General features: G+C 40.0%; 1 protein-coding gene across 4 annotated transcripts in view; it reads right to left on the bottom strand.

Moving 5' to 3' along the window:
* Positions 1-26,703, bottom strand: part of col14a1a (collagen, type XIV, alpha 1a) — a 115,142-nt gene that overhangs the window by 83,133 nt on the left and 5,306 nt on the right. For 3 of the 4 annotated variants that reach the window (XM_017471033.3, XM_017471052.3, XM_017471024.3), the window contains exons 3-5: positions 26,298-26,414; positions 20,713-20,856; positions 20,359-20,445 (exon numbers count right to left, since the gene is read on the bottom strand). The exons of the other annotated variant lie outside the window; for it this stretch is intronic. In XM_017471033.3, the coding sequence (XP_017326522.1) occupies positions 20,359-20,445; positions 20,713-20,856; positions 26,298-26,414 (348 nt within the window). The remainder of the gene's footprint in view (positions 1-20,358; positions 20,446-20,712; positions 20,857-26,297; positions 26,415-26,703) is intronic. 4 annotated transcript variants of the gene reach the window in all.

Here is a 26,703-nt window from a genome sequence, read left to right as displayed (position 1 = left end):
CACGCACAGGAGCTCCTCGCAAGATTTCAGGAGTCAGAAGAATAGTCACAAGAGTAGCCCAAGAGCCCAGGACCACTCGGAAAGAGCTCCAGAAACACTTGGAGGCAGCAAGCACCATTGTCACAGAGAAAACAATAGGCAATGCACTCCACTGCTCACGCGCACCCCGCAAGACTCCATTACTACAGAAAAGGCATGGCGAATCTTGTTTAAAGTTTACTACAACTCATTTGGACAAGCCTATGAAATGCTAGGAGACTGTAGTCTGGTCAGACGAGAGCAAAAATTAACTTTTTGGTTGTCATACTACACACCATGTTTGGAGAAGAAATGACACTGCACATCACCCTAAAAACACTATACCAACAGTGAAGTGTGGAGGTGGAAGCATCATGGTGTGGGGCTGTTTTTCATCACATGGTACTGGTAGACTTCAGATAATTGAAGGAACGATGAATGGAGCCATTTACTGGGAGATTCTTGAGAAGAATCTACTGCCATACACCAGGATGATGAAGATGAGACGTGGGTGGACCTTCCAGCAGGACAAAGATCCAAATCATACAGCAAAAAAAATCTCAATTGGTTTCAGAGAAAAAAAATCAAGGTGTTAGAATGGCCCAGTCAATCACCTGACTCGAATCCAATTAAACACGATTTAAATACGTTTAGAAGAATGGACTAAAATCACACCTGAATACTGTGGCTGATTGATTTCTTCATACAGGAAGCGTCTTGAATCTGTCGTTACAAACAAAGGCTTCTCCACTAAGTATTAAATATATTTCAGTTAGCCTGTTTAATACTTTTCTCCTGTGTCATTCCACTTTATTACATATAACTTCATTTATGTACTTTAATGTTGTGAATTCTTTATATTTGCAGAGTTCTTGAGTTAATACTGACGTCTGGTGAAAATTTTATGTGAATAGCCTCATTGGAAATATATTTACTGAAAAAAATGTTGACGTGTCCAATACTTATTTCCCCTGCTGTAATTATTACCCTGATGGTGGAAATGGGCATTTATAATGCTTATGCTATATTCTTATAGCCACTTCTCATTTTGTGAAGCTCAACAACCTTTTGCCGCACTTCACAGCTATATTCCTTGGTCTTACTCATTGTTATGACTTTGGCCTATGTGTTACCTCATATTTATACCCCTGTGAAACAGGAAGTCATGGTTGAACAATTTCCTGTCCTAGTCACTCAGGTGTACTGTTTGCAATTGTTTGATATCCATGAGAGCGGAGTATTTTTGTGATTTTTTTTTTTAACAAAAGATCAAAAGATTAAACAATAAAGACCATTTTTCACAGCTTTCTTTGCTCATATTTACCAAGGGCGCCAATATTAGTGGAGGGCACCATACACATACAAACCATACACCTGACTGAGAAACACAGAGCGTAAACCAAGAAAATTTAACTGAAACACTTGATCTTTTCAAACATTTGGCAACACAAAATGAGAAATATTGAAAACAAACCATCCTTAACAGTCCAAATCAAATCAGTTTAAAGTTCTAAAGTATGTATGCAAATCGAATTTAAAAACCATGCCCTAAAATTAGTGTGCAATCGGTTCAAGTAAACATTTCTTCTTTTTCTCTTTTTTTTTTCTCCTAGTTTTGTGAGCACTTACAAAATAATAAGAAATTCAGCCTAGTAAAGTAAGTAAAATATAGACTTTGGATTTTAGGCACATATTTACATGAATTAATTTACTGCTATCAACTTAAAACAACTGAGTAATTCCAATCATGTCCTTTTCTGTGTAAAAATCACAGATTTGTTTTAATCATATTTACTGAACCACTAAATCTTTTCTCTTTTTTTTCCCAGTGTACATGGCATGTCGGGTTAATTTCCAGCAGTTGGGTTGATTGAGAGTTGAATTGCTTTCTCATCGCAATCAAGCTGCACTAGAGTTCAAACTAAATGCTGCATGTGTGAAAGCCCTGAAAAAATTCTGTGCACCTTAAGCAAAGAGAAAAATGGAACTGCCGAATTTCAGGGAACTTCAGGCAAGATGCCCTGCCCCCACCCCCTCATCCCGCCCCTCCTTGGCCTTTTTGCCTTGTGGTCAATTGAAAGGCATTGTGCTGTCTACGTTCGAGATGAAATAGAGACTTATAGCTCCTAATAGTTGCCTGATCCCATACATCAGTGATGTGAGGGTGGAAAGAAACCATCACAAAAGAAGACAGCTCCATTTGGACTGAGAAATCCTGATCAGGTGAAAGATTTTTTACACACACACACACACACACAATGTTTTATTTATGCTTATTCCACAGTGCACAGTGTATTGAGGTCCGTAATCGACGTCGAGACAGCTCGATAGGAGGAGACATTATACATGGCAGAAGCCCCGGTAATTTATTAGCATGTTCATCTGTTTAGTAGAGCACTGCATTGTATAAATTGGATATTGTCATTCAGCTGTAGTGGACATGTTACTGAATGAAATGAATTCATTACGGCCTACAGAGTCTGAATTTGCTATAATGATTAAATATATGATTAGCTTTGACAGTGATGGACCAGCATGCCATTTAGCCTTAATAAAGTCCAAAACGTGTTATTGTCTAGCCCTACCATACAACACAAAGTGTTAATGGACAAAATATAGATTCGTAACCACTTTTTTTTTTTACAGTATTACCAAATGTACAGGGAACTCTATATCACGGGGAAAAAAAATTAATTCACTTGAGAATGAGATTGCCTGTATAAATATTGATCTATGGCCTTCAAACTCATTCTGTTCATCCGTTATATATATCAGCAAATGTAGTAAAAAGTAGAAAGATTTGGGCTGCACTGTATAAATATTTGCAAACAGGAACATTATATCTATAATAAAATCTAGAATAAAATCAGATCTTTGGATTTTAAATATGTGGGGGGTACATAACTTGCTTATCCTACATATGCAAGAAACAAGAGTGCCTCTCATCAAGATGCTGGTTTTCTGGGTTAAAACAACCAAAATGACTGGAGCTGGAGAGAGAGGGAGAGAGAGAGAGAGCGAGCATCTAGCTGCCAGCAGGACCAGAAAAAGAGACATTCCAAACGGCATATTTAAATACCATTCAGCCACTCAAGCCACTCAGCGCCCACACTGCTCAACTGCTTGAAGCAAAGACCTCAAATCAAAGTCTTTTTTCCCCCGGTTTCCCGACTTCTCTATTATCCGAAAGAATGTAGACCACAGCCACTCCTTGTCTACCTCCGTTACTATGGGCTGTGCTGCTCCGCCGCCAACAGCCAGGCAGAGAAAGACTGGCTTTGTTCAGAAGAGTTGACATTACTTAATCAGTCCATTCAGCCCAAACTGCTTACATTAGCAGACAAGTGGATAACAAGCCATGCGTCCTAGGGTGACTACTGATTTTGAAAAAAAATCGCTGCGTTTGACTTTTGCTCATGAGCAGTGGTGAAAAGAAAACAAAACGTATTCTATAAATGTGAGGAATGCATTTTTGATCTATTATCTATTAACTAACTAGCCAAGTGGGCTATGCCAAAGTGAACACCACCTCCATTATCAGCGCTATATGCAGTGCTGAGAAAAAGTATTTGCTGATTTCTTCTGTTTTTGTGTATGTCTCATACTAAATAGTTTTAAATCTTCAAACGAAATACAACATAAAACAAAGGCAACCTGAATAAACGCACTATACAGTTCATGTTCATTTTTTTGCTGAAGAAATAAAAGTTATCCAACACCTATCACCAATGCGAAAAACTGACTGCCCCCTTAAACTTAAAATCTGGTCGTGCCACCTTCAGCAGGAATAACTGCAACCAAACGCTACAGATAACTGGAGATCAGTCTTTCACAGTACTGTGGTGGAATTCTGGCCCACTCTTGCAGAACTGCTTTAGTTTAGCCACATTGGAGAATTTTCGACTTTAGACTTACTCCTATGCTTGAGTTTCAACTTACCGGACATTCTCCTTTTGGATTTTCTGGTAGAGAGCAGAATTCATGTTTCCTTCAATTATTGCAAGTTGCCCAGGCCCTGAAGCAGCAAAGCATCCCCACACCATCACACTTCCACCACCATGATTGACCCTAGGTATGCTATGACAGTTCCACTTTCGACTTATCAATCCACAGAACATTCTCCCAAAAGGTTTGAGCATCATCAAGGTGTGTTTTGGCAAAATCAGAAGAGCCTTAATGTTCTTCTGGATTAGCAGTGCTTTTCACCTCACTACTTCCATGGATGCAATTTTTGCACAGTGTATTTCTGATAGTGGAGTCATGAACAGTGACTTATTGATGCAAGATTTGCCTGTAGGTCCTTTTGATGTTGTCCTTGGCTCTTTTGTGACTTCCTGGATGCGTCCTTGCTTTGCTCTTGGAGCAATTTGAAGGTCGGCCACTTCTGGGAAGGTTCACTATCGTGCCTCTCACTGAGGTCTTTTGGAGTCCCAGAGCCTATGAAATAGCTTTGCAACCCTTCCCAGACTGATATATTTCAAATACCCTCTTCCTCATTTCTGGAATTTCTTTCAACTTAAGCATAGTGTGTTACTGTGTAAAACCTTTTAATGAACTTCATGCTGTTGAAAAAGATCTATTTAAGTGTTGATTTGATTTAACAGGGTTTGCAGTAATCAGGCCTGGTTGTGTCTAGTCCAACTGAACCCTATTATGAATGCAGTTTCATAGATTTGGGGAATTAGTAACTACATTTTCACACAGGCCCAGTTGGTATTGGATAACTTTTTTGCTTCAATAAATAACATTATTGCTTAAAAATGGTATTTTGTGTTTATTCAGGTTGTTTCTAGCTACATAGTTAGCTATATAGCAAAGTTGCCCCGTACCAGTCCATACAGGATTGTGCAGTGTTTTTTTTTTGTGTGATTGCTGTGGCCAAAAATGCTTGATTTTGCTGCTGGCTTTTTCAAAATGTGCATAGTTTTTTGTGCTTTTTAGTGGAAAACTTCTTGAACTGTCAGAATTGCAATTGCACTAAATAGTTTTGCCTGGTCTTTCACAGTTATTTTTGTTGGTAAGTGAGACCTTTTAGCTGTATTCACGTGAATCAAAGATGGCTTTGGCTCGATGCACGTTGTGAAGGAGTCACATGACGTGTCTTGGCCCAGATCTGCAGAAACTCTGCGGTTATTTTGAGAAATTGCAAGCTCCTCCGAATATTATGGAGCTTGCATGGTTAATTTCTGCGATCGCTAATTCCTCGAGGGACTGCCTCACACATTATCCTGAGTGTTACCTATAGGCTATAGCAGCACTTAGATATATGTAGGCGATCTCTACTGAACATCGAAGTGATATTTGAAGTTTAATACAGAGATTTCACACTGTAAAACATCAAACAGCACCCTGTCCAGGGTGTACCCCGCCTTGTGCCCCATGCTCCCTGGGATAGGCTCCAGGTTCCCCCGTGACCCTGAAGAAGGATAAGCGGTATAGAAGATGGATGGATGGATGGAACATCAAACAATCTGACTTGTCTTGCTCACACAGCGAGCTAAGAGCTTACCTGTACATGATGGATATTGAGCTGTGAAATTCTGAGATCTCCACAGGTTTTAGCTTGCATAATTTGCAGTATCACACTTCCTTTAAAACGTTTAAAATTGATGACAGATGATAAATTGGGATGCTTTTCTGTCTCCACGGTCTCAGACATTGCTGCTGCTGACTAAGCATTTCTATTGAAGCGTAGACTTTTGACAGGAAACGGATCTTTATTTTGATTGGGTCTCAAAATTGAGGTATTCAACAAAATTAATTAGTATTCAGTATTGTTGTTTTACTCTGTTACAGTGATCAACAGTAAATGTTTTTTTTTAAACTATGCACTGAAAGATGTTCTCAGGTACTGTAACAAGAATATATGTAGTTTGTTACTTTGCACTCCTGGTCATCACCATGATAAATATAATACAGGCAGCACAAAAAACAGCTGAGTGTTTCCTTTTAGTGTCCTCAAGTGCAAGCAAAACACACATTCAGGTATCTGATATTGCCTGAAACTTACAAAGGCAAATTCTTTGAGAGTTGGCACAAGGCATGAAAAGTCTTCCATCCATCCATTTTTCCATACCACTTATCCTACACAGGGTCGCAGGGAGACTGGAGCCTATACCGGGGACTCAGGGCAGAAGACGGGGAACACCCTGGACAGGGTGTCAACCCATCACAGGGTACAATCCCACACCACGGACAATTTAGAAATCAGCCTTTAGAAATCGGTTAGAAATCTGCCTACAACGCATGCCTTTGGACTGGGGAGGAAACCCTCAAAGCACGTGGAGAACGTGCAAACTCCGTGCACACAGTGCAGAGGCGGGATACGAAACCCCAACCTTGGAGGTGCGAGGCAAACGTGCTAATAAATAAGCCACCGTGCCCTGAAAACTCTTCTCTCTTCTAAATAAACAAATCAGAAAAGGGAGAAGAAAGACCCTGCATGTTTCCATAAATCTGGCTCATATAAAATTTTCATGCAATGAAGCTCTGGAAGTGCTCTGACTGAGTTTTGTGTAATTGCAGAAAGCACAGCGAGTCGACTGCATGTCTTAAATCAACATCCAGACCTAGCTACATCTAAACCATCGCTGACTATGTGAGCTTTCTGTTCGCACTGAAAAGCCATCAGACGAGATGCCTCTAGACAGACCAGCCCAGTTATGCTGCCAAACCCCAGGACATATCTACAGCTACATCATAATTGCATCAGAGACTTGTTAATCATGTCCAGGGCTTTTCAAAGCTGCTTTCCTACTTCATTTGCCTTCTGCTTGTATTTCTTTCCTAAACGACCGTTTGTTCCAGGCTACTCTTTTATAAAAACCTCTAAATGGATCTGCAAAAGAAATAGAGCATTTTGTACGTCTGTCCTATATTTATTTGAATTTTTTTTTGGTATTTTTTTCATGCGGTGTCTGATGATTTTTATAGAAGCAAAGACGTTGGCTGTGTCTGGCCTGGTAGGATTGTCTTACATGAGTCTGGGGTTTGTATGGAAGCACACACAGACCAGAAGACATAGTGCACGTGTCACCCTCAATTCCCAAACTCCTCAGCTCCTCAGCTGCACAATATACAGTCTGGGTATTAAAGATCTCTTTGCACCCACAATGAGAAACAGGTTCGTGATTACTGGGCATAAGAACACATTTAACCCTCAGCAGCTGGCTTTTTAGCAGTCAAATTAAATTCTCACTCTGAGAATACTTTTCATGCATTATTCCTTTCAAACAGTCAAACTATTCAGTAAATAACTCAAGCTGTCGATTAAACCGTAAATGAACAGTACTAATCTGTACCTTTCCTTGTCGCTGGGGTGGAATCCTCAAGAGTATACCTTTGTTTGTACCTTTAATGTCTATCTTTCACATGAAAACATGGACAAAGAGTCCTTTAAGAGTATTTTACAATTCATGAACCTTTCTAGGGGGGCACGGTGGCTTAGTGGTTCACACGTTTGCCTCACACTTCTGGGGTTGGGGGCTCGAATCCTACATCTGCCCTGTGTGCACAGAGCTTGTTCTCCCCGTTCTTCGGAATTTTCCTCCGGGTACTCCGGTTTCCTCCCCCGGTCCAAAGACATGCCTTTTCTGTAGCGTAAATTGTCTGTAGCGTGTGTGTGATTGTGTCCACCCTTGTGTCCAGGGTGTCCCCCGCCTCGTGCAGTGAGTCCCCTGGCATAGGCTCCAGGCTCCCCGTGACCACGCGACCGGAAAATGGATGGATGGATGGATGTACTCAAGTATTAAAAAGAAAAAAGTACATTTTAACTGATATAACTAAGTAATGTCATTAAAAAAAAATTTTTTTTAAATAACAAAAAACCTATTACTTATCTCACTCTATTATAAGAAACTTCGCTGTTTTGCTTGAAAACATCAATCAATCTCTGAACATGTGTTGATCCTATGCATATCTAATGCTACATACTTGGCTAACGAATTAATCAGGAATAAAATATTATGTAAATAACTAATATTTCCCATTAGCTAGAACTAGAATTTACTGCCTAATTAGGTTAGCTACTGGAATCAATCCTAGTCTAACCTGGCATTGGGAGAAAGAAAAAGGAAAAAAAAAACAGGCTCTTAGTGAAATATAATCCATTAATGTTAGCAAATCAGTAAAATTCAATTGATGTATAGAGTACAGTCGTTGAGAGAAGAGGAGACCTTCAAGATTTGAAATGAGTACTAATGAGAAGGTGTATATAAATTTAAAGACGGTGCCCTAGAAATGTAATTAAGTAAGAGAACAAATATTCAGTTTCAATTACACTCAAGTAAAGCATAAATACCCCCAAATAATACTTACACAGTAATTATTAGTAAGCATAGTAACAAAATACAATTTCTCAAGTATTTTAGAAATGTATTAATAAGTAACTAGTAATTCATTACTAATTTAGTCATTAGTATTAAGTAGTACGTATTTTCCGTCCCTGCACACTAAAGACGTACACTTGAGGTTCGTACCCTCTTTTCTGAGATTGTAGAAGCATCAGCTGCACTTACAATTACAACACTGAACTGTGCCAAACCACTCCAGAGGTTAATTACCACTAGCATTTATTATGTGCAGAATAAGATCCGTCACAGATCTGAACAATGTTCATTACACTGTACATTAGTGCTCTTGGTTTCAAGCTCAGACACTTGGGCTGTAAAACAGAACACATGAGAGTGGATGGTTTGTGCAACACAGAAAAAGGAAGAGGCGTCCTGATTAACCACTGTGATCTGTGGCGATGAGTGAACTACTCATCTTATGCCAAGTACTCGCAAATTAGAGTGCTACTGCAATTAGATACGGTAAAGCTGACTCCCTGGAGTTGGCTATAATGTGTTGCAAAGTTAATGTATTCGAATGACTTTTTCTGATAACGCAGCAATGTAACGCATTACATTTGAAATGTATATCATTTGATTACAGTTACTGATGTCAATAAAATAACATTACTTGCATGACATATTTATTGTTAAGAAAACAATATTAAGTAAAAGGCATTTTTCAAAATAAATCAGGTTTTGCGCGGCTGCCTGGGGCGTAACCTGGCCTGGGCACTGGGGGCTGTAGCCCTGAAGATTTTTTCTTTAGCCTTGAATAATTCTCCACTTGGAGCGGTTTGTCACTACGTAACGGAACGTCAGTAAAACAAGACGGTGATGTTGTATTTATATCTTCAGTGAACGGAGGCGAGACCAATCAGACAGGGTTTACAGGAAAATAATTGGAAATACTCCTGTCTTATTGGCTGACAGTCTGTCAATTCTGACAAACGCTAGCTCACACAATCAGTATGAGGAAAAATGGATATACACTGATTTTACTTTCAAGCAGTAAATGTGTTGAAACTGAAACAGTAACATCCTCTGATGCGGAGCAGGAAAACAAGGTGTGTAAATGTCTTTATGAGTTCCAGGTTACGTGAACATGATATGAGCAGAGCATCAGGAAAGATAATGTACTTTGCATGGCGCTGTAGCAGCTAAACCCATACAGTAGCTTAGTCGTGCTTCCCCTTGGCTAGCGACAACAAACTACCCTAGTTAGAAAAGTTTTACACTTTATCGGTCTGGTGACAACACCTGAGGCGAGTTTTATGATAAATCCAACTTTTTTGTAGCGTATTTTTGTAGGTTTGATTGGTTTTGAAAGTAATTTGAAAGTACTGTAACGTAATTAGTAATCGCACTACTTTTTACATGCAGTAATCGGTAATCAAATTTACAATTTTAAAGCAGTAGTTAGTAATCTGTAGTGGATTACTTTTGTTGAGTAACTGCTCCCCGGCCCATCTTGTGAAGCTCAAGGGCAGCAAAGTGTCCCAAAGTGCCTGCAGTGTTTCAGCCAAGATTCACTACTGTTTGTCGCCAGAATATTCTATGCAGTAAGCGCATTTCTCTCTCTCTCTCTGTGTCTATGTGTGAGTGTGTGTAGGAGAGAGAGAGAGAGAGAGAAAGGGACAGTGAGGCATAATTTATAGTATGGTTACCCCAGCAGAATAATGAGCATCAATGAGCATTCTGCTGCATTTCCTGTCACTGTATAATGTTTTGTAATAAAACTGCCTTATACGCCAATAAATTGTGCAGAACTGTAGTTTTACCTAAAGAATCATGGCGTAACAATTGCTTGAAATATCCATAAGAATTTCTGTTCGAAATATCGGTATCCTGTATTCTGATTTAAACACGAAGTGGGTGTGGCCTAAACCAGAAGGGCAAAAAAATAAATAAATAGAATAAATCAGACAAATGCCAACAGTGTTAGCTCTGTGAATTGTGACTCTGATAGTTCTTCAACCTCAGCTGCATCACTCGAGTTCACGATTGGTCTTTGTTGTTTGTATTGTTTTTATATATATATATATATATATATATATATATATATATATATATATATATATACTTATATATATATTTTTATTTATTAGTACAAATACAAGTACAGATATGAATATTCCACGTCCTACTCGTATCTGTTATTTGTTCAGAACACATTATCTGTTCAATCTGAATAATGTATTTGTGTTCAGTTACAGCCCTACTAAAGAAGAACAGAAGAACACCGCATAACACAACGACATTTATTTTTAATCAGCATATCAGCATTTAGTGGCATTCAGTTCGCCCCAATATGCCTGCACAAGAAATATGTGTGCCAGAAGAATTCCCTGTCTTCCCAGATGGTCCTTTAGCTGCCTTGTTACACATTCATCATCGCATCGTAGCAAATCAGACGACGTCCTTGCGCTGCATTTTGTCTGAGGGAGAGGACATGTGCACGTTTGTATGCATGTGTGCATGCACAAGTGTGGTTTTCACTTGGTTGACAGCTCGCATACAGAACCCCCACCCCAAAAGATATCGAGAATCCCTGCAGGGAGAGGCCAGGCATAAATAAATAATAATGTGAGAAATTAATGTGAAATCAACGCACATAAGCAGGATTTCCTTCAAGCTCTTATGGATGGCGTGAAAAATATCAGTTCCCCCTCCTGACCAGCACTCTCTCGGCCTTACCGGCTGACTTTATGTATAAGGAGTGTCACCTAAGAGCCTCGTATTAAGTCATCCATTAGCCGGTGCTGGCCTTCAGTGCTGGATAGGAGCCATTTGTTTGAAAGGCTGTACTTTTTCAGATCTACAGCTGTGAAAATAAAAGGGAGTGTTTGCACTCTTTGAAAGGATTTGGATGTCAGCTAAAATCAGACTGCAGCAGATGTAACACTCAGGCCTTTATTATGTCATTGCTACTGAGAAGATTATTCCCACAAGCAGTGTGTAAAAATGAAGGCATTTGCAGTTTACACCAATTACTACTTGGAGAACTTATTGGAGATGTAATGTCTTTCAGTATGCACACAAAATCTCAACCCGTTACTCAGTTGTCGTACAGCACCTCTTGATTATTCTTTATGAAGCTTTTTCTTTTTGGACATTTGGTCCCTTGATTCATTACAATTTATACAACGGTACTGTCGAATTCTCAGATCTGATTAGTCAGATGTTAGGGGATTCATTCTCTAGGACGGCACGGCTCGGACGCTAGTGTTGGAGAAGCGCTTTCCGCAGATTCGGGCCAAGACGCATCAAGTGACGTTACAACGCACCTTGTGACGTCATCACAACACGCATTCAGCCAAAGCCCTCTTCGATTCGCATTTACCAAACATCACTGTGAAAAACAATTCCGTGGAATTGCAATGTCAGCAATTCACCAAAGCACAAAACGTTCCGCAAATTGCACCACAAATATTGAAAAAAAAAAAATAAATTTTTAAACGCCACAGCAAAATCAAGCATTTTTTGGTGGCTGCAACAATCACAAAAAAAAAATCCTGTATGGACTGATAATCTATAAAAACATTTTTGGCTTTACTGGAAAATCAACAATTGGCACGCTTTGCATTTTATGGGCCGTATTACACCACACCGTCGTTGATTATTTTCCTACAACGGCAAGCCCCGTTATTCACACGACCGTTCCTATTTTACACATCGCAATTATTTAAGCTTGTAGACTCCAGTAACTAAGTTGATATAAAGAGCCTTTCATTTACAGTTACATGTGGATCCACACAGTGTGTATACTGCAATACACACCATTAAAACCCGAAAAGGTGAAAATATCCTGATATAAAATGTTGGCTAAATACCTGATCGTGTAATAAAACTTTTTACTACTGTTATCGAAAAGGTGCGTCCATCTCACACGTGCACTTGATGAAGAAATACCGAAAGAACACCTGTATCAGTGCAGGACAGTATAGCTACACACTCATAAAGACATGAAGGAAAGCCTTGGGGGGGGGGTTGGAGGATTGAGAGAGAAAAAAACAGAGGCTTCTCTGGACACATCTGCTTCGCTTATGGAGGACAGTGCTAACAGCAACTTTTTTCTGCATGTTTAAACACAGACAACTGTCTGGACATTTGGGAGAAAGAGGATGAGACAAAATATCTGTCTGCACACTTAACCCTGAGGAAAAGCAGAGGGGAAAAAGGAGCAAGGGCTAAAATCAGTATGCAGAGGAGTTGTGATCCTCCTATCATTAAGAAATGACACACATTTACACTTCCACATTATGTATCCAAGAGCAGTCATTTCCTGTCTTCAGGGCTCTGTGCGGCTCTATTGGAGGTGTGAGAGATGAATGGTAATGCGCCATGCCATAGAAATGCACAAAATGCTAAAAATGAGATATTTTTGTATCCAGCTACAAAATTTACATATTACTATACGGTTTTTGGCCCAATTTTGCTGAGGCGGAGAAAAATCAGACGTCATAGAAGAATTCTTTGGTTGTGAGTCGAGATCGGCTGGGTTTGGTCGCAGTGGCATTAAATCGGTCACCGGAGAACGCATCACGTTATGTATTCGAAGACCACCGGTCACAACTTACGACCAAAGAATTCCTTCACAATGTGTGATTTTTATCTGCATCAGCAAAGCTGTGTGAATATCATGCAGTGTAAAGCCAGCTCATAGTATCCGTCAGTGACACTTAAAGCTGCGGTATCGAACGTTTTTTTAAAGGAACAAAAATCTATTATTGAGCGAGTACAGAAAAACAATCAATGTTCGAATAAACACGGTAAAAATGAACATTATTCCAAAATTCCTCAACTTTTTTCAGTCCATTCCTTTGTTTTTAGCCAAATCTTTCTTCAAGAATATCGACAAATTACTCTCCTCTTTTATATGGGCAGGAAAAACCCCCAGGGTTTCCAAATTTTCACTTCAAAAGAGTCGACTAAGTGGTGGCCTCTCCTTATATATGCGGCTAATATTCAGAAACTGGTGCTCTGGGTGCAGGCCCCCTCTCTTCCATGGTGCCACTTAGAAGCAAAGTCTTGTATTAAACCTCCCTCCCTGCCATGGTGTTCTCCTCCCTTCCTATACCCCTTTCACAATACACGGATAATCCAATAGTATGTACCTCTCTAAAAATTTTCTATCAGTTTCGCCGTCATTTTAAATCCATCTCGGCCTCAACCATGGCACCTATATGTAATAACCACCTCTTTCCGCCCTCCTTTACAGATTCCACATTCTCTTTTTGGGAAAAGAAGGGTCTGAAATGCTTTGAGGATCTTTACATTAATAATGTGTTTGTCAACTTTTCTGAATTATCCTCGTTATTCAGCCTGCCTCCGTCTCACCTATTCTGTTTCTTTCAAATTAGGCATCGTGTCCTACCTATTCGCTGGTTTTCCCTCCTTACCTACAAAGTCTGCATGGGAAGAGGTGTTCAAGCTGAATCCTCATAAGGGTGGCATTATCTCACGGATATATGCAACGATCTGGTCACAGGACGATTCTTACAATATCAAAACCATTAGCACTTGGGAGGAGGAATTGGGCCTGGAGCTTGAGGATGATTACTGGGGCAGAGCGTTAGATAATACACGTACCACCACGTCCTGTGCTAGATTTAGTTTCATACAGTTTAAAGTGGTCCATAGGGCTCACCTCTCTAGGAGTAAACTGTCTAAAATATATCTCAATGTTCCTGACGTGTGAAAAATGCAAACTTTCGCAATGTAACCTGAGTCATATGTTTGCACTCTGTCCCAAACTGCAGAACTTTTGGAACCATTTCTTTGAAACTATGTCCGACGTTCTTAAGATCAAATTAGATGTCTGTCCTTTAATTGCCATCTTTGGTGTTCCATCTCAGCGTCAGCCTCTGAACCATAAACAAGCTAGTGTTGTGGCTTTTGCATCGTTACTTGCTTGGCGCAGAATATTGCTGTCTTGGACCTCCCACAACCATCCTCTATATCAGTCTGGCTTAAAGATTAAATCTTCTTTTTAAAACTTGAAAAAATCAAGTACAACATCAGAGGCAGGGGTGACTCATTTTTGGGAAAATGGAAACAATTTATTACCTACTTCAATGATGTACACACCCTGGAGGTGGATTGAGGAAAGGCAGACGGTAAATACTAATCATCTTCCTTTTTTTTCTCTTTATTTATTTGTTTGTTTGTTTGTTTTTTCTGGTTGTTTGTTTGTTGTTGTTTTTCGTTTCCCCCATTCGTTTGGTTTTGGCTGTGATTATTTTGTTGGGGTTGTTGGATGGGGTGTTATAATATGTAAAATGCGATTTTCCAATAAAAATTCTATGATAAAAAAAACAAAAAAAACAATCAATGTTCAAAACTTCTTACGTCTTCTTACTTTACCCCGATTGGCAACGGTAAGCTTAGAATAATGATTTATAATTTGACCTGTCGGGTCGGATTTCGCAGGAAATCTTAGTTTGACGTCATTTGCGTGGCCGCTGAAGTCACCACGTCTTCAAGTAGTTATGTCATGTCCGTAAACAGAAAGAAGAAGAGCCGGCTGCTGTATCGCGTGTGTGGGTGCTGAGGATGGTGGAGTGTTTGTAGCTTGTTCTTTATAACAATTGCTTAGAATTTAAATTCGTCATCTAGATGACTGCTTTTAATCTGGACAGTTCTAAATGCAATCATCGTTGACATCTGGGGAATCAGCTGTTGTCAAAACCAAGAAACCTCCAACTTTGGAGAGCCTGCAGTCCAAAACAGAAAGTGGCAGAGCCTGTGCAAAAAGGAGAATAAATATTGGCATGGCTTTTGAGAGGTGGTGAAAACTCAGCGATCTGAAGGGATTGAAGACTGACGCAGAGCTGAACGGTAAGACATTTCAGTGGTTCCATAGGTAGCTGGCTAACATTAGTTCACTTGTTTGCTTGATTCAGCTAGGTATGTTGTTTTTTGTAGTTGTATTGTTTTGTTTTGCTATGGTCAGGGTGGTAAATTGCACTTATTTTCTTCTATCTATGAGAGAGAACACCTCACCTCTATTCCGTACCCGACGCCACCTGGTTGTCACGTATTGAAGCTGATATACAGCCCATACGAATACCTCAAAACTATCAGATTCATCCGCACAGAGGAGCACTGCTGAAGCACAACCCGCATGGAAAAGAACCAACAAACTCACCGAGTAACTTGCAGTTTTATGTTTCAAACAGAGATGGCGATAGAGAGGCAAAAGTTCAGCACTGCAGCTTTAAGCCAAACATGATACTAAACAGAAACAAAACTAAAAACAAAAAAATGACCTCAAGCCCACTTTGAAGTATCTTTCAAGTTTCTGAACAAGCCTGGATTGTGCTGATTGATATCATAAGCCGGACATAGTCATTTTCTTTAAGCACAGGTCTACCATAAGAGGATCTTCACTGTATAATCTAACATGGACAGCACTTTATGGCACAGTCTCTTATAGAATTTGCCACAGCCTGACAAGGAATAATCTTAAAACGCCGCTGTAATCCATCCATCCGTAATACTATTTTCCATACCGCTTATCCTACATAGGGTCGAGGGAGCATGGAACCTATCCAAGGGGACTTGGGGCATGAGGCAAGGGACACCCTGGACAGGGTGAGCACAACTGCACACACACTCACACACTACAGACAATCTGGATGGAAATGACAATCAGCCTACAATGCATGTCTTTCGACTGGGGGAGGAAACCGTAGTATACAGAGGAAACCCCCCGAAGCACAGGGAGAACATGCAAACCTCGCACACACAGAAGTGGACCCCCAACCCACTGTAATCATATGGTATAAAACCAGCATACAGGCCCGATCCTGTTCAGCTTCCGAGATCAGATAAGATCAGGTTTAGTCTCCAGAAAATATGCCAGATGCCTGTGATTGCATCAGTAGCCCCTGAGCTACCCTCTACCTTAATTATAGTCAGAGATATTAAATTGGAAATGAAACAGTGCCTCTCCTCAAACACACACACAAACACACACACACACACACACACACACACACACACACACACACACACACACACACACACACACACTCAATCTCACAGATAACAAACAATAACTTGTTCAGCATCCAGCAAAAGCAATGGATGAACAGGTCAGGGAGAGCAATAAACAAACCAGGACATAGAAGATGGAGCTTGATTGCTTGATTGCATCTTCACTTGACTGTACATGACCATGTCAATGAGTGTTTAGACACAGATAACAATCTTCTCAACGTTTCCTACCCTTCCATTAGGCCGCATGAGAAACAGAGACCTTCGATCAAACGCAGCAGTAACTAATACGGAAAATAAAGTCGCTTAACGTGCAAGTCACTGCTTGGTCAGAGAATTTAATGATGGCCAGCAAATTGAAACATAACCTGTTAAACACATGACCACTCCGGTTGTGTTGTTATGACACTGTGGCTCTCTAATTCCGTTCAGTGACGTGATTTGGGCTTTGGAAAAGCTGAGGTTTTGTTGTTGGCCATATGGCTATGCGGATTACACCTGAGTACAAGCCAGCCCAAATGAATCAACAAAACAGATTCGACACAAACTCGCTCGATCAGTATGAGATTAGGAGGAAACTGCTGTACTAAGGCAAGCTGATGAAAGCAGCAGATTCAGTGTCTGGCAGTGAAACCGCGCACTCGATAACACATAAAACCTTATACAGTATACAGCAGCCCTTTCAATTAGCATGCGTGATTAGAATTCATAGATGTAAAGTATTATTTAATGTCTGATGAGACCAGAAAGTAAGCACGTAAGTACATAATTAATATCATTTCCATACCAAAAATATTTACCGTTCAGTTCTTTCACTGTAGCTTCGAAGCCAAGAATCTTCACTAATGTTCTCATCTGAATTCCAGACAAACATGCAGATAAAGAGGACATGCATTACTGCGAGCCTGACACAGATTCCCAGTGTGTGTGTGAGGCCTCGGGTTCTGTCTATCAGCCTTTTCATACAGTAAGCTCTGATGTCTCTTTTTAGAGAAATTCCCCTTTAGAGAAACTTCTACGAATCTTTGTGGTTAAAATCCGGTATGCTGTCCAAGCTTGGTGCCCTGGCACTGACGTTAGCAATAAAAATTTGCATTCTCAGCTCCAGAGTAGAGATCGACTGATAATCGGTTTTACTGATATTTTTCTCGAGATTTAAGCATTTTTCCATAATCGGATATCGGTTTTGTAATATCGGATCCACTGTTAAATGAGAATGTAGGAGCATGACCGCCATGAATCTGAGGAAAGATGAGTCAACAAATGAGATGTGTTACATAAATAATCCCTAATTTCTCCATCTGGGGATTAATAAAGTATTATCTTATCTTATCTTATAAAAGCTTGATATGTAGTTCAAGCAGCTTGGCTCTAAGAAATAGAGACAAACTCACGGAGTCACGTAATCTGTTTACCTCATCGAAGCTTTTATTTAAGAAAAAAAAAAAAAACTTCAGTAACAGTGTACTTTATTGTTTATACTCTTCCAGACCCCTTTATTTATTGGTGTACAAATAAAAAATTTTGTTTTGTTTTGTATGCGAGGAGGAAGTGAAATTGACAAAATTGTTATAAATAAAACAGTTTGTTCAGTTCAGTGGTGTTATCATTGTGTCAAAAACAAAAGTAAAACAACAAATAAATATCGGTTCTGCATATGGTTATCAGGCACATAAACATGCAAATAATCCGTATCGGTTATAAAAAAAAAAATCAGTATTGGTTGATCTCTACGCCACTGCACATAGCACTGTCTAACACAGTGCACTGGAGAGTGCTAGAGGACAGTCATCTCTGGCCAGGGCTCAATACCAGGGATCCCTCATTAAAAAAATATCAAATTAAATCACTAAAGTGAAACCACACTGCTCATTTCCATTAAACAGCCTAGGGAGAGTCTAATGTTATGTACAGCCCTGTCAGCTTGTTTGTCCCTCTCATGGGAAAGGGGATATATCACCCTGTCTCCGTCTCTGACTGTGTCTGTCTCGGAGAAAGAGTACAGTAGCTGCAGGTCCTGCTGCATTACCTCCATGCTGCTCACCGGTGTCCTGTCCTCTGGCCAAAGAAGTCAGCAAAGCCCATTATCACACGTCTGTCTTCTACACCATTACCCACAGGGTTATATGTGTGATAGATGAGTCTTCTGACAATCACCACCTTTTACCACAAGCCCAGAAACACACACACATAAAAAAAAAACCACTCCAGGTGGCTTTAACCAGCACTGGAGTCTCAAACTAATTGCTTTATGAAGGGAACACCCCCCCCTTCTCTCTCTCTCTCTCTCTCTCTCTCTCTCTCTCTCTCTCTCTCTATCTCCTAAACAATTACTACCCTTCGTCTCTCTCCATGCTATCATTTCTAGACCTATCCTACTCAAAGCCAGCAGAGAGCTGTTTGATATCGGCGTGAGGGGAGATGCTGCTGTTGATTGCCTGCCACATCCAGATGTTAAACATGAATCGGTAGTGCAGGTGATATCTCTAGGCTTTTAATGTTGCGAGAATTGAAGCTGACAACACTTTGAAGAGCTGGCGCACCATTCATCAGCGGTGGGAAACGGATTTTTTTTTTTAATTTCTTTTTTAAACATACCGCTCAAATATGAGATTCACATCCCACATGAGGACTTGTTTACTTTTATTCTGTCTGTTTGGGCAGGATCCCAGGAGAGCCACTTCAAAAGGAAGTGTGATCTTGTGATAGCACACAGCAACAGCCAGCACATACACAAACACAAACACACACACATACACACACACAACAAGCTAAACCATCTCTAAGGTGGGTGGCCATGAGGGAAAATCCCTTTCTGTGCTTTTCTACGGATAGCTAAAATTGAAATAAGTAGACTTCGGTGTTAGAACTGTTATCGAATTCATTTCATCAAAATACCACACTAAACCAAATGCAACTGCGATATAAAAGTAAAAGTAGAAAAACAGTATACACCAGGTTTCAGAGTAAAAATTTAAAAAAGCATTGCCCAGAGCTACCTCGTGACCTCTCTCTTGTTTTTATGAAGTCCCTCTGGCCTTTTTTAATTTCGCTCCAATACCACACGCAGACCTGCGTCCCAAACTGTCCATGCAGTATTAGCCTCTTAATTATAGCAGCTGAAAGAGAGAAAACAGCTTTCTTTGCTTCCTAAGAGGAAGCTCAGTCTAAATCTGTGCTACTCGGCAGCATTCCACAGAGGTGTCCAAAATTACACTCTATGAGCAACGCGTGCAGAAAGCAACTTCGTGTGGTTTTCTCCCACATGGTTTCGCCACGCTGTGCTCCTGACGAGGGGCCCGAGCACGCCACAGAGCCCCACAGCATATTTCAAACCCTTCACAGCCCAGATTGGATTTTGCACTCTCTAAAACAAATGGCCACAGCTCGACCCATTAGACCCTCTAACAGTCTTCACTCGCGCCACACAGCAGCAGCAGCCGAGCTCATTGATCAGCCTGGATACCTATTTTGTACCTGCTGCGAAAATGCTCCCTCACCGTCGACCGTGTCGACTTGTTTCGCACACGTACTGAACGTACACTTTAATCCTCACGCAAAGCACCGGCTATTAAAGTTTCTTCTTTCGTAGCATTTATCAACCCAAACGCCACAGACCGCTTTCGGATAAACGGCCAAGAGCAAATCGTCTGCATAGGAAAATAAACACTTTCACACAGAAGCCTGGCCTAGCAAGACATCTGAATTTCCACACTTGATCATTATCTTTGACCTTGGCTTCATGAGCATGCACATTTTTCTATCAAGCGCTGGAAGCGGAGGTGTTTGGTTAGAGCGATGACCTCCACAAATGCGCTCTACTGAAATCCTTATACTCCACCGATGTCTAAAGCCGGCCTCAAAAGTCTTGCCAGAGGGGCGTTTCCCGTTTTTTTTCAAAGTTGAAATAATGGTTCAGAGGGAGAAAATAAAGAGCATGCGAAAAGAAAACATGCATGTGAGAGAGAAACAAAAAGACTGGTCATGTATGTTGCTCTTTGCTCTTTACCTCCAGATAGTTGAATACCAGCCTCTGTAGGCACTTCCTTTATTCTCTGTGGTGGTGTGTTTTCTCTGTCAAATTCCCGGCCCTGAGCTGCAAAACATAAATATTTCAGCATATTCAAAAAACATATCTGTAGCCAGAGGTCCAACAAACTGAAAACTATTTTTCAAGAGAAGTTTAGGATAAGTGAACACAACGCATTAATGTATCTGATCTACAATTGCATGTATTTTTAATGTAGCAATGATTATGACCAAAGCAGTAGTAAATATAGATGATGGTACAGCCATACATAATTCACTTTGGCAAACAGTAAAGACAAGAGGACTGCAAGGATGCTGCGAGTGCTTTCCGTACCTGCAAAGCTTCCTTCAAGTGCTCTGCTTTGCTGACTTCCGCTCACAGCGATAACCTTGACTGCATACTCCTTCATGGGATTGAAGTCATTTATTATCGCCTTGGTTTGACCCTTTCCAATTCGAAGCTCGTTCCTCTCGCCGTCTATGATCAGACAGAAAGCATTGACAGAAGGCTCATTAGCATGCATTACTATGCCTTTTCATTAACGCTAACAAAGCTATCAAAGCTCATTCCTTATTCCAACTGCCTGTGCGAGTCTCAATGTCAAGCGATTGGTGTGGAAGCAATCTGTTTACAGGACAATTCTGTAATAAGGATTCAGTTGGGAGGTTTGGTGACAAAAATCGAGATGCAATTATCAGCCTAATGATTTCGAAGAACAAGTCCAACAGGGTTGGGGAAAGCCTTTGAAATTTGTCATATGTCAGGATGGAATTGCAGGGCTCGAGATGGCGACTAAAATGGTCGACAATGCGACTAACTTTTTAATTTTGCGGCCATGTTTTTTCTGCCAGTCGCCGTGGCTACCGTTACCCACAAACAAAATTTAAAAACAAATGAAATAGAAATGACCATACGTCTTGTTGTGTTAGGCTACTGAACTCTCATCTCCTCTTGTGCCTGCGTCTACCTGCCCTATCGTGTGCGCTCCTGCATGCTTTCCAATAAATAAACTCTGCACTCTTGTCCTGCAGGGGTTGAAGCGTCGGCTGTATAGATGAACAGAAAGAGGTTTAACGTCACGTTTATCGGGTTAAAAAGTTGGAAGTGTTAGATTTATTAAAGGTGTTTAATTTAGTTTGATGTGGTTTAGTTCGTTGGAATTTGAATTTATCCGTTATATGTAGGCTAGCTAACTGCGTAGTTAACTAACGTTAGCCAGCTGACAAGAAAAATATCAGACTTTTTCTCATTCCCTGCCCGTCCAAACCCTGCCTCCTCTACATCAGATGCCGACGATGTTGAGACCAACTCGACCAGTGAAAGTTCTCGAGTGACATTTGAGTCATCCCAGCCCGTTTCAATCGGTGTGCAATCTTTTACAGATGATGACGGCCAAGAGCAGCGAGTCGAGTCTTCTTCTCCCGTCCCTGCGGCTCCCATCCCGACGAGACCGTTTAAATCAGCTTGGCTACAAGAGTTCGCCTGGTTACGTTATGACAATGGGAAAATGTACTGCACCCTTTGTGCTAAAGCAGGACAAAGATATTGCCGGTAAAACAGAGTTCATTACCAGTTCGAGTCATTTTAAAAAAGAAACCGGGAAGAAGCATGGTGACAGTAAAAAACATAAGACCGTCAGGGATTGTGTCACTGCTAGGTCTGCCCCTCGTGCCACCCCAACCGTGAAAGCAGTGCAACGTGCTAGTGATAAAGTCGCAGAGAAAGAGATGAGGGAATTGAAAATAAAATTCAATGCAGCCTACATGACTCTGAGCCTGAATAAGCAGGAAACAACTAATTGTACATAGTTGAATAAAAAAAGTGAACAAAAGAAACAAATGACTGGACATTTGAGTATTTACGGTAATATGATTCAATATGATATACTGAACATTGCACATATTGTCTATGTAAAGGATACACTGGGTAAACTATGGGAGGCAGAGTAAACAAAGGCAGACAGTACAGAGGGGAAAGAAAAGGCAGTGTGAGGTAGCCCTTTAACAATGATATCATCATATGTCATATGACATCACTATACTTTGGCCCCTGAAAATTTGATTTGGCGCCTGAATATTTTGGGTTTAGGATGGCTCCTAGATTTTTTTTTGCCTGGAGCCTTGAATTGTGGGTTAAATAAAGGGTAGAATGGAGATTTTTGTAGTATTTGTTCATTATTTGTTGCTTCCCATTATTCATTATTCATTATTTGTTGCTTCCCTTGCTGATATTTAACTCTTTAAAATCCTGGCCTATCCGTTTAATTATCTTAAAGCACAGTATTCTACATTCACATTATTCATCTACTATAAATTACATAGTAAAAAAAAAAAAAAAAAAAAACTACATATTTACAAGAGTGAAAAATAAGTTTGGACCAACAAAAGAATTTATAGGCATCCATTTATTAAATGCTAAAATGCATTTGCAAAAAAAAAAAATAAAATAAAAAAGTGAAAGTAACTTTTAAAAATTGCCGACCAGTTTTGTTGGTTTTTTTTTTTTTTAGGTAAACTTAACCTCAAGTAAGTTCTACTTGATTAAAACAAATAAAATAAACCATTTTAGTGAATTTTACTTACTTGCATCATAAACCAGAGCTAAAATGAATTTTTACTATTATTACTAGGGCTGGACGATATATCGATATAATATCAATATTGTGATAAATGATTATGCGATACGCTTTTCTGAGATATCGTTACTATGGTGATGTATCGTTGACTTTTTTGCTACTTACAAATTTAATAGTACCGAATGGATGGCATTAAAGGAAAGTATCATCAAACGCGGTTGAATGTATTTTTTTGTTTATTTTACTACTGTTTTGCAGACAGTTTGTTAGCTAAATTCGATATTATATATATAATTATATATTATATACACATCGCGTTTCGTAGAAATGTCCTCAAGTATCGCGATATGATATTCTTGTCGTATGGCCTATCCCTATTTATTACCCAGGACAACGGTGTAAAAAAAAATACACATCAACTATACATTTTCTGTGCACGTTCGAAAACACTTGATTTTCCAAAGCTGATGCGAAACTTACCAACAGTAACCAAAAGTAACTAAAGTGCGAATTTGTTACAAATTGACTTGTGTTTTTCTTTTTTTTTCAGCAAAATTATCGTAAACTTAAACTAGTAAGCTAAATAAAATGTACACATTGGATTTTAGACACACGTTTGCATGAAATTAAAGCAAAAGTATTTCTAGTAATAGCTTACTAATCGAACTAATTGGGGAAGTCGTAGCTCAGTGGTTAAGACGCTGGACTTCCGATCTGAAGGTGCTCAGGTGTATAAATGAGATCATTGTAAGTCGCTCTGTATTAGGGCGTCTGTCAAATGCTGTAATGTAATGCAATGTAATCTAACTAATCTTTCTTATCTAAGCCACTGAACCGCTTTTTTCAGTGTACAGTCAAACGTGTTTAATCAATTTAAGATGCAGTCAATACAAATACATCCGTGGTTAATGCTCACCTAAACATAGCAAAAAAATAGAAAGTAATACTGTCCAAACCAAAATGTAACACTCTGTACATTTATTCTTTTTTATAAGCCTTTCTCTTTAATCCACAGAGCTTGAGTGTATAGCAAAACTTTGTCGGTTTTTATGGAGAGGAACAGAGTGGCGCTTTAAGCGATTATACTGACTTGATGTCAAACTGCAAGAAATCAGTGTGTCACAGCTTTAGGAATAACATGTAGATTCCAATTCAATGGTGCATGTCTTCAATTTTAATTGCTCGTAAGGAAATCTCGAGCTTCTTTCCCCTGCAGATAGCATACAGTATGAATGTATTGTATTACACCACACAGGTGTACTGTACCTATGTATTGGAAACATGCCAGTTCAATCAAATTCATCATGCTCCCTATGAACACATATGAGTAAGAATGAGAATGATTTGGCATTTCTTTCGCACGCTGTGTATCAGCACTGAACAAGTCTTTCTGTCATGATGTTAGGGTTCTGCTTCACAACTTGAACACTTTGCTTAACCTCACCCACATCTCCATTGGCTTCACGTGCAGAACTCTCCTACTGCATGACTCCACTCGATTCAGGTCCTCTATAGGAAATCCTTGGCATTGCCTTTAGTGGCAAATCAGACCACTGACCAATGATACTGATTTAAATCCTCATGGTCCACCAAGAGATCAATTGGAATGAGGAGTGGGTTCAATTGTGCTTGCTCAGCGGCCACTCGGAGCATGATTGGGGTTAGAGAAGACCGAAGAGGTTCAAGAGCCGAAGACTTTCATTTGCTGACGTGTCAGCACTTTTTAACAACTGGAAGAAAAATGCTGCAGGCAGCAAAGCGTTATCGGCGTGTATGTAATACCTGGTGAGAGGGCGTCGAAGTATTCAAAAAGTTTCATTTCGCTTCAGTGAGGACTGGATACTTCCTGTAGACAACATATACTGTATTTATACGTCTATATCTGACTTTCGGTTTAAATTTCAAGGTTTTTTTCGAGGGAATAGAGCCATCTTTGACAACTGAAAATAGATATGCAATAACACTGATGCTTCCAGCTGTAATGCTCAGGAGAAAAATGCATCTTCGGCGTTTTCATTTGGAAAGACAACACTGAGTCCAATATTGCGAGCCAACGTCTAAAGTTTAACTTTGTTTAGTTTAGTTTGGCGCTCGGCAGACAACCGAGCCAAAATCTGACAAGCAAAGAGCATCAGGCTATATGGGGGTCCTTTAGCTCTAGAATCAAGGAAGCCATAACTCTTAGGACTGAGTCTGGCTTTTTACAAAAGCTAAACATCATGTGACCTCTTTCTTTCTTTCTCTCTCTCTTTCTTTCTCTCTTTCTCTCTCTCTCTCTATGTCTTCCATATCTCAAGGATGGCAGTATTGTTCTGGGATTTCAAACACGCTCAGCTGACATCTAATACTGTAAACGCAGGATATGATGGTGACCTCACTCTGACCTGTTCTGTTTCCGGCGCTTCACTCCAGGCCAAGCACATCACTGCCCCCCACCCACCCCCCTTAAAAACATACTGCAGTCAGCGCTTACTGACTGACTGAGATAGTAAGTCACTATCACATGTCCTCATGCAACCCCTTTCATCTCGTCAACACACCACTTCTTCCAATGGAACTAATTCCAGCAATTAAAACCACTCTGGTCACAGAGAAAAAGCTGCTATAACGGAAATGATGGCCCTTCCCATCTGTTCATTCTGCTGAATTGGATAATGAGGAATGGTCGTTCAGTCCTGCCAGGCTCAATATACGCAGAGGAATGCTAAAGAATGCTTTCAGCATGTTTGGACATGGCCCGGTATTGTCCCTAGGAAAAGGATTTGTGCCCTTTAACAAAAGGGCGAGCTTAGGGACGCAGTGGCTAATAAGCCCCTGATCCACACAAAGCCTTGCTACAAGCCAAGGTTTGTCCCTTTGTCCATGATCCAAAGCTAAATCGTACTCGAAAACAAGCCCTGCTTCAAGTGTTTGCAAACAGAAAATCTGCAGTCATCTACAGTAGGCCACACAATAACGATAAAATGTTGTACCCTGATTCCACTGTAATATGTGGTAGATACAAATGCAGTATAATGAGCTGATCTGACACGTAGCATACACCATACATTTCTGTGCTTTGTTAGAGGCTCCTATTTAAAAAAAAAAAAAACATTTTTGCAGAGGCCTTCACTGCGCTAACCAGCTGTGATAATGTGCAGCTCTATATGAGCCATCAGGTTAAATGGGAAACTGTCCGGATTTTATGTGAATGTGTGCAAATTGCAGGCTTGTAAGTGTTATTGGATGGTTGTTTTTTTTTCTTGTTTGTATCTGGCTTGTACAAACAGGCACAAATAGGCACTTAAAGGTAATGAATGAAGAGCGGTTCATCATTATCCTTAGACACGTTCGTGATTCTTACCTGGCACACTGTTGTAAATAAATCTATAGCCATCGTATTTTCCCTTTGGCTCTTTCCATAACACTTGCAACTTGTCAGGACCCAGGACTTTAAATCGCAGTCTTCGTGGGCCTACAACTGGAAGAGAAACAAAATATGTCAAAAAAAATATTACGTTTTGTGATAAAACAATATTTCTGTGATTGAAAAAAAAAACAAAATACAACAAAAATCCCCTTTACCTTTTACAAGGACCATGTGTAACATACTACCATGCAATTATTCAGTCCGTACAGGATGTCGCGAGAGTTTTTTGTGCTTCTTTTTGGTGTAAAACTACTTGAATTGGGGAAATTACTATTCACGGAACTGTTTTGCACTGATGTCTGTTGGTAAATGAGACCTTTTAGCTGTCCTCATGTGCGAA

Source organism: Ictalurus punctatus, chromosome 1 (assembly GCF_001660625.3).
Source record: "Ictalurus punctatus breed USDA103 chromosome 1, Coco_2.0, whole genome shotgun sequence".
Taxonomy (NCBI): domain Eukaryota; kingdom Metazoa; phylum Chordata; class Actinopteri; order Siluriformes; family Ictaluridae; genus Ictalurus; species Ictalurus punctatus.
The sequence above is the reverse complement of the archived record's forward strand: the minus strand, read 5'-3'. Positions and strand labels throughout refer to the sequence as shown.